Consider the following 14,055-nt stretch of genomic DNA (forward strand, 5'->3'; position numbering starts at 1 on the left):
CACTTCAGTCGTGTCCGACTCTGCGACCCCATAGACGACAGCCCACCAGGCTCCTCCGTCCATGGGATTTTCCAGGCAAGAGTACTGGAGTGGGTTGCCATTGCCTTCTCCGTGTGACCAACCTAAACAGCATATTAAAAAGCAGAGACATTACTTTGCCAACAAAGGTTCATCTAGCCAAAGCTATGGTTTTTCCAGTAGTCATGTATGGATGTGAGAGTTGAACTATAAAGAAAGCTGAGCGCCGAAGAATTGTTGCTTTTTAACTGTGGTGTTGGAGAAGATTCTTGAGAGTCCCTTGGACTGCAAGGAGATCAAACCAGTCCATCCTAAAGGAACTTTAGGAACCGCGTGGCCCTAGGCGGGAGAAATGAATGGGAGGAGGCCTTCACTCACCTGCGGCACGGGGAGCCTTGATACCATTGTGTATGTGTGTGTGTGTGTCTGTGTCTGTGTGTCTTGTGCCTGTGTCTGTGTGTGTCCGCGTGTGTGTGTGTGTGTCTGTGTGTGTATGGACTGCTTCAGTTCTACCCCTCTGGGCCACAGGACTACAGTTCCCAGGGGCCCCTACTCCAGGCTGGTGGCCCCTAGCCAAAGCTGGCCTGTAATCTGACCATCCCTCTTGAAAGGTCACTTCAGAGCTCCTTGAGGGACAGCAACAGGGGGAGCTCAGAGTGGCTGGACTTCGGTGGGGGATGGGGTGGGGGCAGTGGCCCTGCCTCAGGCGACCTCTCCCATACCACCTCTCCTGGAACCGAGAGTCCCGGTCCCCCTTTTCTCAGATGCCCAGTGTCCTCTGCTAGCTTCACCTTTTCTGTGCAGGGCACCCTGATGCTCTGCGCTGGTGGCCTTCAGCCACAACATATGTCCTCCCCACCAAAGGGCAGGGCCACCAATAGAAGCTTGACTGGAGAGCATCCCGCCCGTGGTGTGTAGCCTGTTGTGTGAAAGTCAACTGAAGCCAAGCTTCTCTGCTGCAGGCTTGGCCTCCTGACACCTGTCCTCCTCGACAGCCTCCTTGGCTTCTCCAAGGAGCCCTGATTGAGGGCCCACATTCAGACCCCATCCTTCATCCATAACCCGAATTCAGGGCAGCCTCAGCCAAAGTCACAGCCCAGCCGCTCCAGTCAAATTTCCGGCCTCTCAAGGCAGCACTCTGCCTGCAGCATCCTGACTGCGACCCTGCACAAGGCAGGCGCCGGGGCAGAAGACAGCAGACCCTAGTGCCAGTGCGCGAGGCCTGGAGGAAGTGGGTCAGTGCAGGGCTGCGAAGGAGCCAGGCTGGCCCTGGCCCTGCCCTGCCCCTCCTCTCCTCCGCTCACCCCAAAATAGCTCCCTGAGGAGCCGGGCCAAGACCCTCCCATTGAGGGAAGGGGTGGGGCAAGCTGCCCGGAGCCAGGCTTTAAAGCACCAGCCGGCTGGGGATCTCCACTCCTGGGCTGGAGGCACCGCTCAGGCCACCCGTCTGCACAGTCAGTCCAGCCCACCCTCCCGCAGCCATGTCCCGGCCCCTGACAGACCAGGAGAAGAGAAAGCAGATCAGCGTGCGTGGCCTGGCCGGTGTGGAGAATGTGACTGAGCTGAAGAAGAACTTCAACCGGCACCTACACTTCACCCTTGTGAAGGACCGCAATGTGGCCACCCCGCGAGACTACTACTTCGCGCTGGCCTACACGGTGCGAGACCACCTCGTGGGCCGCTGGATCCGCACGCAGCAGCACTACTACGAGAAGGACCCCAAGGTGCTGCTTGGGGCACCCCGGGTGGGCAGTGGGCTGGGGGGCCCTGCCCTGGGGGCTGGGAGATCTGGACTGAATGACGGGCCCTTCCTGGGGTCAGGACTTTCTGCAGCAAAAGAAAGGGTGCCTCCGGGTTCCTGAGGTTGGACGATCCAGGGGTGCCAGGTGCAATGGGTGCTGGGACCACCCAGGGGAGAAACCTGGAGTTGGGGGCAGGTCAGGGGCCTCGAGTCAGGTAGGCTGGTTGCAAAGGCTCAGCGCTCAGTCAGAGAATGGAGAGGCTGCTGGGGGTGGGCAGGAAGACCCCGCGGCCTGGGTTGGATCCTGAGTAGAAGGACATTCTACCGAACGCGTGTGTGGTGTGCTGGTGTGCCGGGTGGGGCGCAGCTGGGGTGGTGAGATCAAGTGTCTGTTGGGGTCACTGGTAAATGTCAGCAACCTGACACTGCTGGGCAGGGGGTGGGGGAGGGGCGGGGAGGGGACCCAGGAAACCAGGAGCCCGAGCACCATCAGCATCCTGGATACCGGAGTCTCTCCGCCCCCCTTCTTGGGACTGAGGCTTGAGGGCCAAGGGGAGCTGGGCACTGTGAGGAAGGGAGATGGCCGACTCTAGCCCTGAGTCATTGTGTGACCTTGAGCCAATGACTTCTCTCTCTGGGCCTGGCCTCCCCTTTTCAGGAGCTCTTGGTGGTGCTTCCCTGTGTCCTGACTTCCTGATGGGCTCTTGGCAGGCATGTGTGTGAAGGAAGGGGTTCCCACCTCTCCTAAGCACCTCAGCCCCCTGAGGTGGCTATGGCCCCATTTTTCAGATGAAGAAACTGAGGCTCAGAGAAGAAAAGTGATTTGTCCAAAGTCAGATGAAATGCTGAGACCAGTATCTTACCTTCTGGGTCCCAAAGCCTGAGAAGGCAGGAAAACTGGAGGCAGGGCTGGAACCCACTGGAGCCTAGGAGTGGGGCAGCAGGTGTGAGAGGTGCAGGCCCAGCTGGGCCTGGCTGAATGTCAGGGGGCCGCCTTGACCCTCCCTCCCCTCCCCCACCCCCATCTGTTTCTCCGGACAGAGGATCTACTACCTGTCTCTGGAATTCTACATCGGCCGGACGCTGCAGAACACCATGGTGAACCTGGCGTTGGAGAATGCCTGTGACGAGGCCACCTATCAGGTGTGCAGGGGTGGGCATGCCTTCAGGATGGGGGACTGACCTGCTGGCCCTTGGCCCTGATTTCTCTTATACCCTCCCACCTCTAGCTGGGCCTAGACATGGAGGAGCTGGAGGAAATCGAGGAGGATGCAGGGCTGGGCAACGGGGGCCTGGGCCGGCTGGCGGGTAAGTGAGCGGGGTGCCAGGGGACTGGGCAGAAGTGTTCCTTTATGTTGGGTCTCTGATATCCACCTCCCTGCACACCCCTAGCCTGCTTTCTGGACTCAATGGCAACACTGGGCCTGGCTGCCTATGGCTATGGGATCCGCTATGAGTTTGGGATTTTTAACCAGAAGATCTCTGGGGGTTGGCAGGTGAGTGACTTTGGGCCCTGACCTTGTGGTTATGATGAAGATGGCTATTTGTTCATTCATCTGCACATAGATCCAGAAGCAGCCCCAGCAGCCTGGGTGGAGAGCATCTTTGCCCTTTCCCCCAGCCCCTAGCCAGCTGTCAGCTCCTGGGACAGGAGGTCCACAGCTGTAGAATGTCTCAGACTCTTATACACACACAGAGCCCCATCGGATCTTCCACCAGACTAGGGGCCCACCTACCGCAGAGCCGGTCATTCACACCCTCCCTGTACAGGGCATACCAGGGCTGCGGGCTCCTGCTCTGCCCACCATCTGCTGTGGTGTGAGCCTGGCTCTGACTCTGCCTTCCTTTCTCCCCGGACCTGCCTGCGGTTCAGATGGAGGAAGCTGATGACTGGCTTCGCTACGGCAACCCCTGGGAGAAGGCCCGTCCTGAGTTCACGCTGCCGGTGCACTTCTATGGCCGAGTGGAACACACCAGCCAGGGGGCCAAGTGGGTGGACACACAGGTGAGGGGGAAGCCAGGGAGCAGGGGAAGATCTAGTGAGGCGGAGGGGAGGAGGAGTGGAGGTTCTGGAGGAAACAGAGAGAAGCAAAGGAAGAGCCTGGAAGCTACTGGGCCGAGTGCTATTTTATATCGGAGGCCACTGAGCTCAGAGGAGTTAAGTGACTTACTTGAGGTCACACAGCTGGAACCCAGAGAGGCTGGAGACAGGGTTACAGGGGAGCCAGACCACATGAAGAGCTGGGAGGAGGAGAGACACTGCCCTGCTCTACCACTGCTCCTCACTGCCCAAAATAATCACAGAGTCTCGGCTCCCCTGCATATTTGATCTGGGGGCTTGATGGGAAATAAACCAACAGCCCAAAAGGGGGATAGGAGAGAAAACTAAAGCCTGGGAAGGGCAACTGACATGTTCAAGGTCACAGAGCAGGTTGGTGGGAGCCTACCGCTAAACCAGGTGTCCAAACCCCAGCTCCGCCACCAGTCCTTTTGCTGTGGCTGCAGCTCACCAGCCTCCAGATGGCTGCACAGCAACCTCGAGGCTTTCAGAACCCAGAGTTTGTTCCGCTGTCATCCACGCTAAGGTCTGGCAGGGCTCTGGCTGCCCTCCTAGCTGTATGCTCTTGGGCCAGTCCCTTCCCTCTCTGAGCTGCAGCATTTGCTCTGCTCCAGTCAGAGGCTACTTAATGCTGGGGAAGGAGGTGTGGGTGCACCCCTTTCTCCGTGGTAGCTGGCAGTTATTTGCAGCAATTATTGATGTTTGTGGGCTTTGGTGGCTTAGCAGTAAAGACTGCTTGCAATGCAGGAGAATGGGTTCGATCCCTGCATTGGGAAGATCCCCTGGAGGACGGTATGGCAACCCACTCCAGTATTCTTGCCTGGACAGAGCATGGACAGAGGAGCCTGGCAGGATACAGTCCATAGGGTCACAAAAAGTTGGACATAAATGAGCAACTTAGCATTCAGCGTGCATGCACATTGATGTTTGCTAATTGTGGGAGGTGGGGCCAGCATTAGTCACTGCTAATTAGCCCTGTGGTTAACCTTTGGATGGACTTGACCTCTATGACCCCCTCAGCCAGGCCCCATGATCTCCCAGTCCTTCCAGGAGTCCAGAATGTTCTCTAGATTATGCCTAGGCCAGGTGGCCAGCGCATCTCCACCATGGCAGAGTGGCCACCAACAGAGGCCCACCTTGGTCTCAGCTCATCCCTGCCTCCTCCTGGAATCCTCACAACAGCCCAGCAAGGGGGGCCGGTGGGGGTGTGGGGAGGCACCGGGATGTCCTCTTTTTTTGGCCGAGGCCCAGAGAGGTTGGTGGGGTTGCTTGTGGTCCGGAGTTGGCTGGCGGAGTGCAGGGACAAAGCATGGAGCTCCAGCTCTCAGGGCCTCTGAGACGCAGCAGAGGCCCGCCTCTGAACAGCAGGTGGGGTGTCCCGCAGGTGGTGCTGGCCATGCCCTACGACACACCCGTGCCTGGCTACCGCAACAACGTGGTCAACACCATGCGCCTGTGGTCTGCCAAAGCCCCCAACGACTTCAACCTCAAGGACTGTGAGTTCCGCCGGAGTCAGCAGCCCCTCCCGCTGCGGAGCCCCTCGGCCCAAGCCTGACCCCGTTCCCGCTTTTGTTCTTTAGTCAATGTCGGTGGCTACATCCAGGCCGTGCTGGACCGCAACCTGGCTGAGAACATCTCACGGGTCCTGTACCCCAACGACAACGTATGTTACCCCCTGGGCTGGGGACAGGAAGCCAGTGTGCGTGGGAGAGGGCAGGAGGGGGAGTGACACCTGCTGGTGCCCTGCTCACACCCAGGGCATCTTGCTGGCCCCTGAGTGTCCTGTGCTTCCCCCCAGTTCTTTAAGTGTGAGGATGCTTGGATCTGGGGGTGGGGGGTGGCTCTTTGGAGGAGCTCTTCCCTGGAGACACCCACAATACTCCTGGTCCTTGTAGCCCTCCCTCCTGACCCAACTGCATTGCTGCTTCTTGGTGGGAGAAAGACTCTTGGGTCCCTGAGGTGGAGCAGTTCAGGTCTCAGGAATCTCGGGATGGGTGGGAGTCTCTCCTGGCCACGCCCACAGCAGTGTTAGACCACGCCCACCACCTTGACTCCGCCCCATCTCGCACTGTCCCCAGTTCTTTGAGGGGAAGGAGCTGCGGCTGAAGCAGGAGTACTTCGTAGTGGCTGCCACGCTCCAGGACATCATCCGCCGCTTCAAGTCCTCCAAGTTTGGCTGCCTCGACCCCGTGCGCACCAACTTCGATGCCTTCCCAGATAAGGTACCAGGCCCCAGGGAGGGTCGGTCTCTATACCTCCGGTGAGTGGTGCCTTCCCTCGCACCTCCAGCCTGAGCTTGCAACGCCCATTTAATAGATGAAGAAGTGGAGGCTGGGGGTGGGTGTGAGGGGTATCTGCTTGAGGATCCTCAATATAATCCGCTCTCCTCTTCCTCCTGCTCCACAACTACCCCCTTGAGGGCCTCCACCTAGAACCACAAGGGGCCCTGGGCAGGGGGTGCTCTGAAGGGGCAAAAGACAGTGACTGTAGCCTTGGGCCCAGATTGACTCCAACCGTCCTCCACACCCCTCCTCTCTAGGTGGCCATCCAGCTCAATGACACCCACCCCTCCTTGGCCATCCCTGAGCTGATGAGGATTCTGGTGGACCAGGAGCGCCTGGAGTGGGAAAAGGTGGGCTTCGGGGCCCCTCCCCCACTCCTGCCTCACCCTCTCCATCTCAGGGTTCCCTTCCCACTCTGCGGAGGGGATAGATGTGGGTGGATCCCCCACTGAACAGACAGGGGTGTGAGACCCAGAGGCGGGTATCCTAGAACCTGGCCTGGCGGTGGCAGGGCTGGGGCTCTTGGCTGCACAGTGTGTGTGGAGAGCCATCCGGCTTAAGCCCCGGGGGTCCTGCCTCCCCACCCCACCTGTCAGGCATGGGAAGTGACTGTGAAGACTTGTGCCTACACCAACCACACGGTGCTGCCCGAGGCCCTGGAGCGCTGGCCTGTGCACCTCATAGAGACCCTGCTGCCGCGGCACCTCCAGATCATCTATGAAATCAACCAGCGCTTCCTTAACGTGAGTGGAGAAGGCCTGGGGTGGAGGGTGGGGACGTGGAGGGCCTGGGGAAGGCTATGGGCGAAGATCTGGGGGTAGGGGCTGGGAACCTGTGTTCTGGGTCCTCGTCCTAGCTCTGGTCTCTCCCGGCACAGCGGGTGGCAGCCGCGTTCCCAGGGGATGTAGACCGACTGCGGCGCATGTCGCTGGTGGAGGAGGGCGCGGTGAAGCGCATCAATATGGCACACCTGTGCATCGCCGGGTCTCATGCCGTCAATGGCGTGGCTCGCATCCACTCGGAGATCCTCAAGAAGACCATGTGAGACCCGCTCCCCAGACTCCGCCCCTCCCGCTGGGCCCCGCCCACTGCCTGGTACTGGTCACTCAGAGCCGCCCTCTGCTGGCTCCTTCCACAGGTAGCACGGCTCTTACGAGGGTCACAGGCTTGCTATCCAATCCAGTCCCGTTCTGGGATGTCCCCTCTTACACACAGCACCCCCCTCCCCTTCACCTCCAGGACCCTTTCATCAAGCAATCAGAGTAGGGGCCCCAGGGAGAAGACCCTCATTCCACAGGGGTGATTGATGATCTTCTGACCCTATCCTGTAGCTTCAAGGACTTCTACGAGCTGGAGCCTCATAAGTTCCAGAATAAGACCAATGGGATCACCCCTCGGCGCTGGTTGGTGATGTGTAACCCTGGGCTGGCAGAGATCATTGCTGAGGTGAGAAGTCGTGGATGGCCAGTAGCGGTCAGCACAGTCACTGCAAGGCGCAGCCAGGTGCGGCTGTGTGTGTGGTTCCCTGGAGGGCGCCCAGCTGAGGGCTGAAATCCATTCTGCACTGCGTTCCCCAGCCTTGCATGTGTCTGGAGGAGGGGAACCACCTTTTATGTGAGCTAATGGAGGCCCTGGCTGTGAAGGTCAACCCGAGGAAGTTCACAGCCTGATGGAGGGTTATCAGCAGGTCACATCTTAAGTAAGACCAGAAAGGAGCAGAGATTGCAGGCCCTCGAAGTCACTGCCTGTGAGAGGAAAAGGCCAGGACGAGGGCCTGTGGGGGTCAGATGGGCGTCAGCCATCCGAGCTCAAGGTCAGGAAGGGAGGAGAGAAGTGCGTACGTGCCCTGCCCCCTAGCTGGGAGGCTGCAGGAGAAGGCGCTGTTGGCAGTGGACTCTGCTTGTTTGACCTGGAAAAGGACCCCTTTGTGAAGGAGGACAGGGGAGGGCCAAGGGCCTAACTGAGCGCCATCTCCCTACAGCGCATCGGAGAGGAATACATCGCAGACCTGGATCAGCTGCGCAAACTGCTGTCCTATGTGGATGATGAATCCTTTATCCGGGATGTGGCCAAAGTGAAGCAGGTGAGGAGCAGCACTGCAAACTGGGACAGACACCTGTGCTGGGGCCAGAGTGGAGAGTGCTGGAAGGGCCGGACATCCGTGTCAGGAATGGCCCATGGAGCTCATCTCTGCTGCAACCTCAGGCCATTGGTAGAAGTTGCCTGGAATCAGTCCATGGTGGGAAGGCATCATCTGACCTCACTGAAAGAGTGCTGACGTTGCTTAGCAATGTCTGCCCTGATGCAGGAGTGGATGAAGGTGGCAAAGTGGCCTTCTATCCTCACCTTCCTGGGAAGGAAATGAGAATGTAGGATTTCCTGAGGCTGAGGCCTATTGGTGAGCTCTTCCCCCTCTCCTGCCTTCAGGAAAACAAGTTAAAGTTTTCCGCGTACCTGGAGAAGGAATACAAAGTCCACATCAACCCCAACTCACTCTTCGATATCCAGGTGAAGCGGATTCACGAATATAAACGCCAGCTCCTCAACTGCCTCCATGTCATCACGCTGTACAACCGTGAGTGGCAGGCTTCCCTCTGGCTCCTGTTCCTGCCTCTGTGTACCTCCCAGCATACTGCATACTTCTCCATCAACATCTCCTTTGTACTCAGGGAAACTCTTGGGACATGGAATTATCCCCACTTCACAGATGGGCAAACCAAGGCTCAGAGAGGGGGGACATGACAGATATGAGGTCACCAAGCTAGCCCAAGTCAGGCCTGTTATTGCCCAGCCCAGTCCTGGCTGACTGGATGCCATCAGGTGCTACAGCCCAGAGGGAAAACCTGGCCCATTCACTGGATCCCTCTGTTTCTCCATAGGTATCAAGAAGGAACCCAATAAGTTTTTTGTGCCTCGGACTGTGATGATTGGAGGGAAGGTGAGAGGCTGAGCCCGGATCATGGCTGTGGTCCTTTGATATCCAGGTTGAGGTCAGCTTGGTTGGGTTGCAGGATGGGGGTAGGAGGCCAGGCTGTGGAGCTGACCCCAAAGTGTGCCCCCACAGGCTGCCCCTGGGTACCATATGGCCAAGATGATCATCAAACTCATCACAGCCATTGGGGATGTGGTCAACCACGACCCGGTGGTGGGAGACCGCCTTCGTGTGATCTTCCTGGAGAACTACCGAGTCTCGCTGGCCGAGAAAGGTAGGGTGCCTCCAGTGGGGACCCTAGGGAAGCTCTGATGAGTTCAGTCCCTGGAAGAGATATTAATCTCCTCTTCCTGGGGTACTGGTACTTTAAAGAAGAATCTGGAGAGGACAATACTCAAATCATGAGGATGTTCCTTTAGTGGTGGAATGTCACGCAAGATGGGATGAAATTACAGGGGAGAGGGGCCTCAGTAGTGCCCTTCAAATCACACAGTGGAGCTGGGGGGTGGTAGGAGTCCAGGTTAGATCCCAGATGTTCAAGAATCAACAAGAGGTGGAGAGGGGTCAGTGAGAAGGAGACAGTTGGTGAAGACTGGAGGGCTGGAGGGAGGGGACTCTGAATCTGGCCAGGCCTGGGACCAGACTAACTTCAGAGCCTCTAGCTGACATGCGGGCTCTTCCTGGAGCTGAGTGTGTCCCCTGCTGCCACCCCGCAGTGATCCCGGCTGCTGACCTCTCTGAGCAGATCTCTACTGCGGGCACTGAAGCCTCAGGCACTGGCAACATGAAGTTCATGCTCAACGGGGCTCTGACCATTGGCACCATGGACGGGGCCAACGTGGAGATGGCGGAAGAGGCAGGAGAGGAGAACTTCTTCATCTTTGGCATGCGGGTGGAGGACGTGGAAAGGCTTGACCAGAAAGGGTAAGGGCTGCAGAGTTCTTAGTCCATGGGCAGGAGGCCCCAAGGTGGGACTGCTGGAGGGTAAAGCTGGGAGCAAGAGGCACCACTGGAAAGGCTGGTCCAGGATGCGCAAGGTCATTTTTTTTTTTTTTTGCGAGTTAACACTTTAATGCATTTACATGGTTTTGATTACTCATGTTTTTGGACTCGGTTTACTATGTACTCTTTGATAGTCCATTTTTTTAAATTTATTTGGCTGCCTTGGGTCTTAGTTGCAGCATGTGGGATCTTGGTTGCATCATGTCATGTGGCATCTTTTGTTGTAGTGCACAAACTCTCTAGACTCTCTAGCTGTGTTTCAAGGGCTTGGTTGCTCCGAGGCTTGTGGGATCTTAATTCCCCAACCAGGGATCAAACCCATGTCCCCGCCATTGCAGGGTGGATTCTTAACCTCTGGACCACCAGGGAAGTCCCTGCACAAGGTCTTACTTATGGCCATCAGAAGTCTAGAAAACTTTTGAGGTAGCATAACAAATAAGTTGAATGAAATGAGCAGAGACAGAAGTAACACAGAGCTGAAGGAAAAGGAAGAGAAAATAATATCAACTCAAAGAAATAATATCATTTCTGGAATTGGGAGTAAAATGAAATTCTCAGCTCCCTGGCAGCCATGGCAAAAAGGGAAACATGAGTATGGTAGTTAAGTTATACCTGGGTTTGTGGTCAGAAATGCAGATCTTCGGAGACAATCTTCCTGGCATTACATTTTTAACATTTTATTTTAAAATATGATTCTTTTCTTAGCATAGAAGCAGTCCATGCTCTTTAATTGGAAAAATACAAAGCTACAGAGAAGAAAACTGTCTTTCATAATCTCATCCCCCAGATTTAAAGCCACAGTTCTCTTTTTCTTCACGTATTTATATGTGTGTGTATATATATGTAGTTTTTTAAAATTTTAATTAATTTTTTGGCTGCACTGTGCTTCATGTGGGATCTTAGTTCCCTGACCAGGGGTAGAACCAGTGTCCCCTGCATTGGGAGCATGGAGTCAACCACTGTGTCACCAGGGAAGTCCCTGTGTAGTTTTTAAAAGTTGGAAATAATATATATACAATATTGAATCCTGTTATCTTAACATTGCTGAAGCATTTTCTATGTCATTAAATAGTCTTTCAAATATTTTAAATGTTTGTATAGCATTCCATCCTATGGAAATGCCATACTTATTTAACTAATTCCATATAGTTGGACGTGAAGGTTGATTTTCCTCGTTTGTTAGTATAAATGTCCCTTTGATGACCAATCTTTTACACTGATGTCCACATCTCTAATTATTTCCTAAAGATAATTATTATGCTTGCTATGTGCTAAGTCGCTTCAGTCACATCCGACTCTTTGTGACCTTATAGACTGTAGCCTGCCAGGTTCCTCTCTATGGAATGCTCTAGGCAAGAATACTGGAGTGAGTTGCCATGCCCTTCTCTAGGGGATCTTCCCGACTCAAAGATCAAACCCTTGTCTCCTGTGTCTCCCTCGTTGCACACAGATTCTTAACTGCTGAGTCACTGGGGAAGCCCAAGATAATTATTAGAAGGGGATATTTCTGAGTCAAAAAAGTATGCATTCTTAAAGCCCCTGATACACATTGTCAAATCATTTCCAAGAAAGTTGGTACCAGTTTACACTCAGCTTACAAGAGCAGGCACTAAATATTGAGAGGAATTTCTCCTGTGGGGCTTGACTAGAAAGTTCAGACTTGGTCCTTTGGATAGGAGGGAAATGTGAAATGTTTTGAGTGAAGTACAGCATGTTCAGAACTAGACTCCAAACAGACACCTTTGGCTGCAGGATGGAGGCTTGACTGGAGGGAGGAATGTCCAGTTGGAGGACCAGTGTGGGGCTGGCACCAGATGGCAGGGGGAGTCCCCTACAGCAGGCCAGTGCTGGGGATGGGGGTTAGGGACACTGTTGAGGAGGAGGCCATGGTTTCTGGTTGGAAGAGGGGAAGGAAGGAGATGAAACTGATCTGGAGAGATTTGAACCTGGGTGGCTCGGGAAGTGATTGTGTTACCCCAGGAAGTCGTTGGGTAGGAAGTAGTTCCTACCCTAGGGGAGGAAAGTTGGTGCCAGGACAGTGATGAACATGGCTGGAGAGTTTGAGTTTAAGGATGTTTCTCAGGATGTACCTGTTGGCTCCTCCTGGAGCCTGAAAGTGAGGCCAAGGATGGACTTAGGATGGTGGGGAAGAAAAGCCATTTATGGAGGAAACAGACCTGTTGGGTGACAGTGATGGTGTGTGGGAAGAAGAGTGGAAGGACTTCCGGAGCAAGTGCAGCAGCTGTAGAGAGGATAGTAGCAGGCTGGACCTGAGTTTTCACCCTGGGGCTTGGACCTTTCTGGATATTTGCTGGAGGAGGAGCCAGGAACCCCTTTCCAGGGTGCTGACTATGGCTCTTCCCCCACAGGTACAATGCCCAGGAGTATTATGACCGGATTCCTGAGCTTCGGCACGTCATTGACCAGCTGAGCAGTGGCTTCTTCTCCCCCAAACAGCCTGACCTATTCAAGGACATTGTCAACATGCTCATGCACCATGACCGGTGAGCTGGCGGGCCAGGGACCCGCGTACGTGGGGTTGCAGGGCTGAATAGGGCTCAGGAGCAGTGGAGAGGCTGGACATGGCTTCACGGCAGTTGCGGCCACATTCCTTTGGAAGCAGCATCACTGTCTAGGTCCTCAGGAATCCAATAGGACAGGATGGGCTTGGCCCTCAACCCCAGGAGACTTTCCCACTTCTCCATTCCCCTCCAGGTTTAAAGTCTTTGCGGATTATGAAGAGTACGTTAAATGCCAGGAAAGAGTCAGTGCCTTGTACAAGGTGAGGGGTCCTGGGCCAGGGGTTGGCAGGGCTTTGGCGGCCCTGGTTAGAATGAGGTGGAAGGTGGGGATCCCACTCGCAGAGCAAACCCAGAGCTTCCTTGTGGCCTCTAGAACCCGAGAGAGTGGACGCGGATGGTGATCCGGAACATAGCTACATCTGGCAAGTTCTCCAGTGACCGCACCATTGCCCAGTACGCCAGGGAGATCTGGGGCGTGGAGCCGACCCGCCAGCGCATGCCGGCCCCGGATGAGAAGATCTGAGCCTCTAGACCAGACCCAAACCTGCCCCTGAGTCTGTCTGCAGTCCCTTGGGCCAGCTCCAGCTCCTCGTCCAGAGGGTGGGGTACTGGAGTTAGATCTCTAACCCTCTCCTTGGAACCCCCATTTCCCATCATCCTCGAGCTCCCAGTGTTCAGCGTGACGAAGGACACTGCTCCCACACTGTCCTCGGGCTCCCCAGGCCCTCCCGTCTATGGATTTGACCAACCGCACCCACTCCCCAATAAATTGATTCTCCTGGGGAGCCTCCTTACTCCCCTCTCTGCTGGGAAATATTTTTAGCTCTGGGCGGCACAGCAGCTGCGCAATCACAGTGCCTTCGCCCCAGCCGCGGCAGGTGCATCCCCTCAAAAGGGGGGCGGCTTGTGGGGGTGGGGCCCGGGACTCTCCTGCCCGCTTCCAGGCGTCACCCTGCGCGCCTCTCCTCCCAGTGCTGTGTCCATACTAGGTCAGCGGCCCGCAAGGCTGGCCGGGGGCGTGGCGTCCGTCCGGGTGGGGCCCACCCGGGACGGGAGCAGGGCCTTAAGCTGAGGCCTCCGGCACCGCTGAAGGAAGATCCACGCTGTCGGGGGCAGGGCTCAAGAGGGGGAGGAGTCCCCGGGTGGTTGGCGCCTTCTTGACTCCGCCCTTAGCCCCGCCCCACTGCGGCGTTTAAGGGTCTCTAAGCAGGTGGCTACGCTAGGTCCAAAGCTAGGGGAGTGTTCAGGCGGGGGCCATCTAGGCTGCGCCGACGTTGCCCCTCCTCACTTGGGGTCCCGAAAGGGCCTGCTTCTAGGTCCCGTATTACCAAGATTGAGTTGTGGGGGAGGTCCCGCCTCCCCAGCCCGGTAGCAGGGAGGGGCAAGCCTCAGAGATTTGTTAGGGGCCCGTGGTTTCACAGCGGGTGTGTTTGAACCTGAACGGCCGGAAATGGTTACCAACTCCCTTCGGCCCGGCTTGTGGGGACCCCAGCCGCTTG

The 14,055-nt window shown here is 56.1% G+C and overlaps 1 protein-coding gene across 1 annotated transcript; it reads left to right on the forward strand.

Moving 5' to 3' along the window:
• Positions 1 to 1,423: 1,423 nt before the first annotated feature.
• PYGM (glycogen phosphorylase, muscle associated) lies at positions 1,424 to 13,350 on the forward strand. Its single transcript, XM_070360343.1, has 20 exons — positions 1,424 to 1,742; positions 2,801 to 2,902; positions 2,989 to 3,067; positions 3,152 to 3,255; positions 3,633 to 3,764; positions 5,203 to 5,314; positions 5,399 to 5,481; positions 5,897 to 6,040; positions 6,358 to 6,450; positions 6,697 to 6,843; positions 6,978 to 7,141; positions 7,432 to 7,546; positions 8,082 to 8,183; positions 8,528 to 8,675; positions 8,980 to 9,038; positions 9,165 to 9,306; positions 9,749 to 9,956; positions 12,404 to 12,538; positions 12,750 to 12,816; positions 12,930 to 13,350. Exons 1-20 carry the CDS (start codon positions 1,500 to 1,502, stop codon positions 13,077 to 13,079), a joined length of 2,529 nt encoding a protein of 842 aa, XP_070216444.1. The 5' UTR covers positions 1,424 to 1,499; the 3' UTR covers positions 13,080 to 13,350.
• The last annotated feature ends 705 nt before the right edge of the window (positions 13,351 to 14,055 follow it).

The sequence above is a fragment of the Bos mutus genome, chromosome 22, assembly GCF_027580195.1.
Source record: "Bos mutus isolate GX-2022 chromosome 22, NWIPB_WYAK_1.1, whole genome shotgun sequence".
In the NCBI taxonomy this organism is placed as follows: domain Eukaryota; kingdom Metazoa; phylum Chordata; class Mammalia; order Artiodactyla; family Bovidae; genus Bos; species Bos mutus.

Coding starts and splice junctions, on each gene's coding strand:
- PYGM (XM_070360343.1), top strand. CDS start 1,500: ATGTCCCGGCCCCTGACAGACCAGGAGAAGAGAAAGCAGATCAGCGTG. Junction 8,676..8,979: donor TGTCATCACGCTGTACAACC/GTGAGTGGCAGG, acceptor GTTTCTCCATAG/GTATCAAGAAGGAACCCAAT. Junction 12,539..12,749: donor ATGCTCATGCACCATGACCG/GTGAGCTGGCGG, acceptor ATTCCCCTCCAG/GTTTAAAGTCTTTGCGGATT.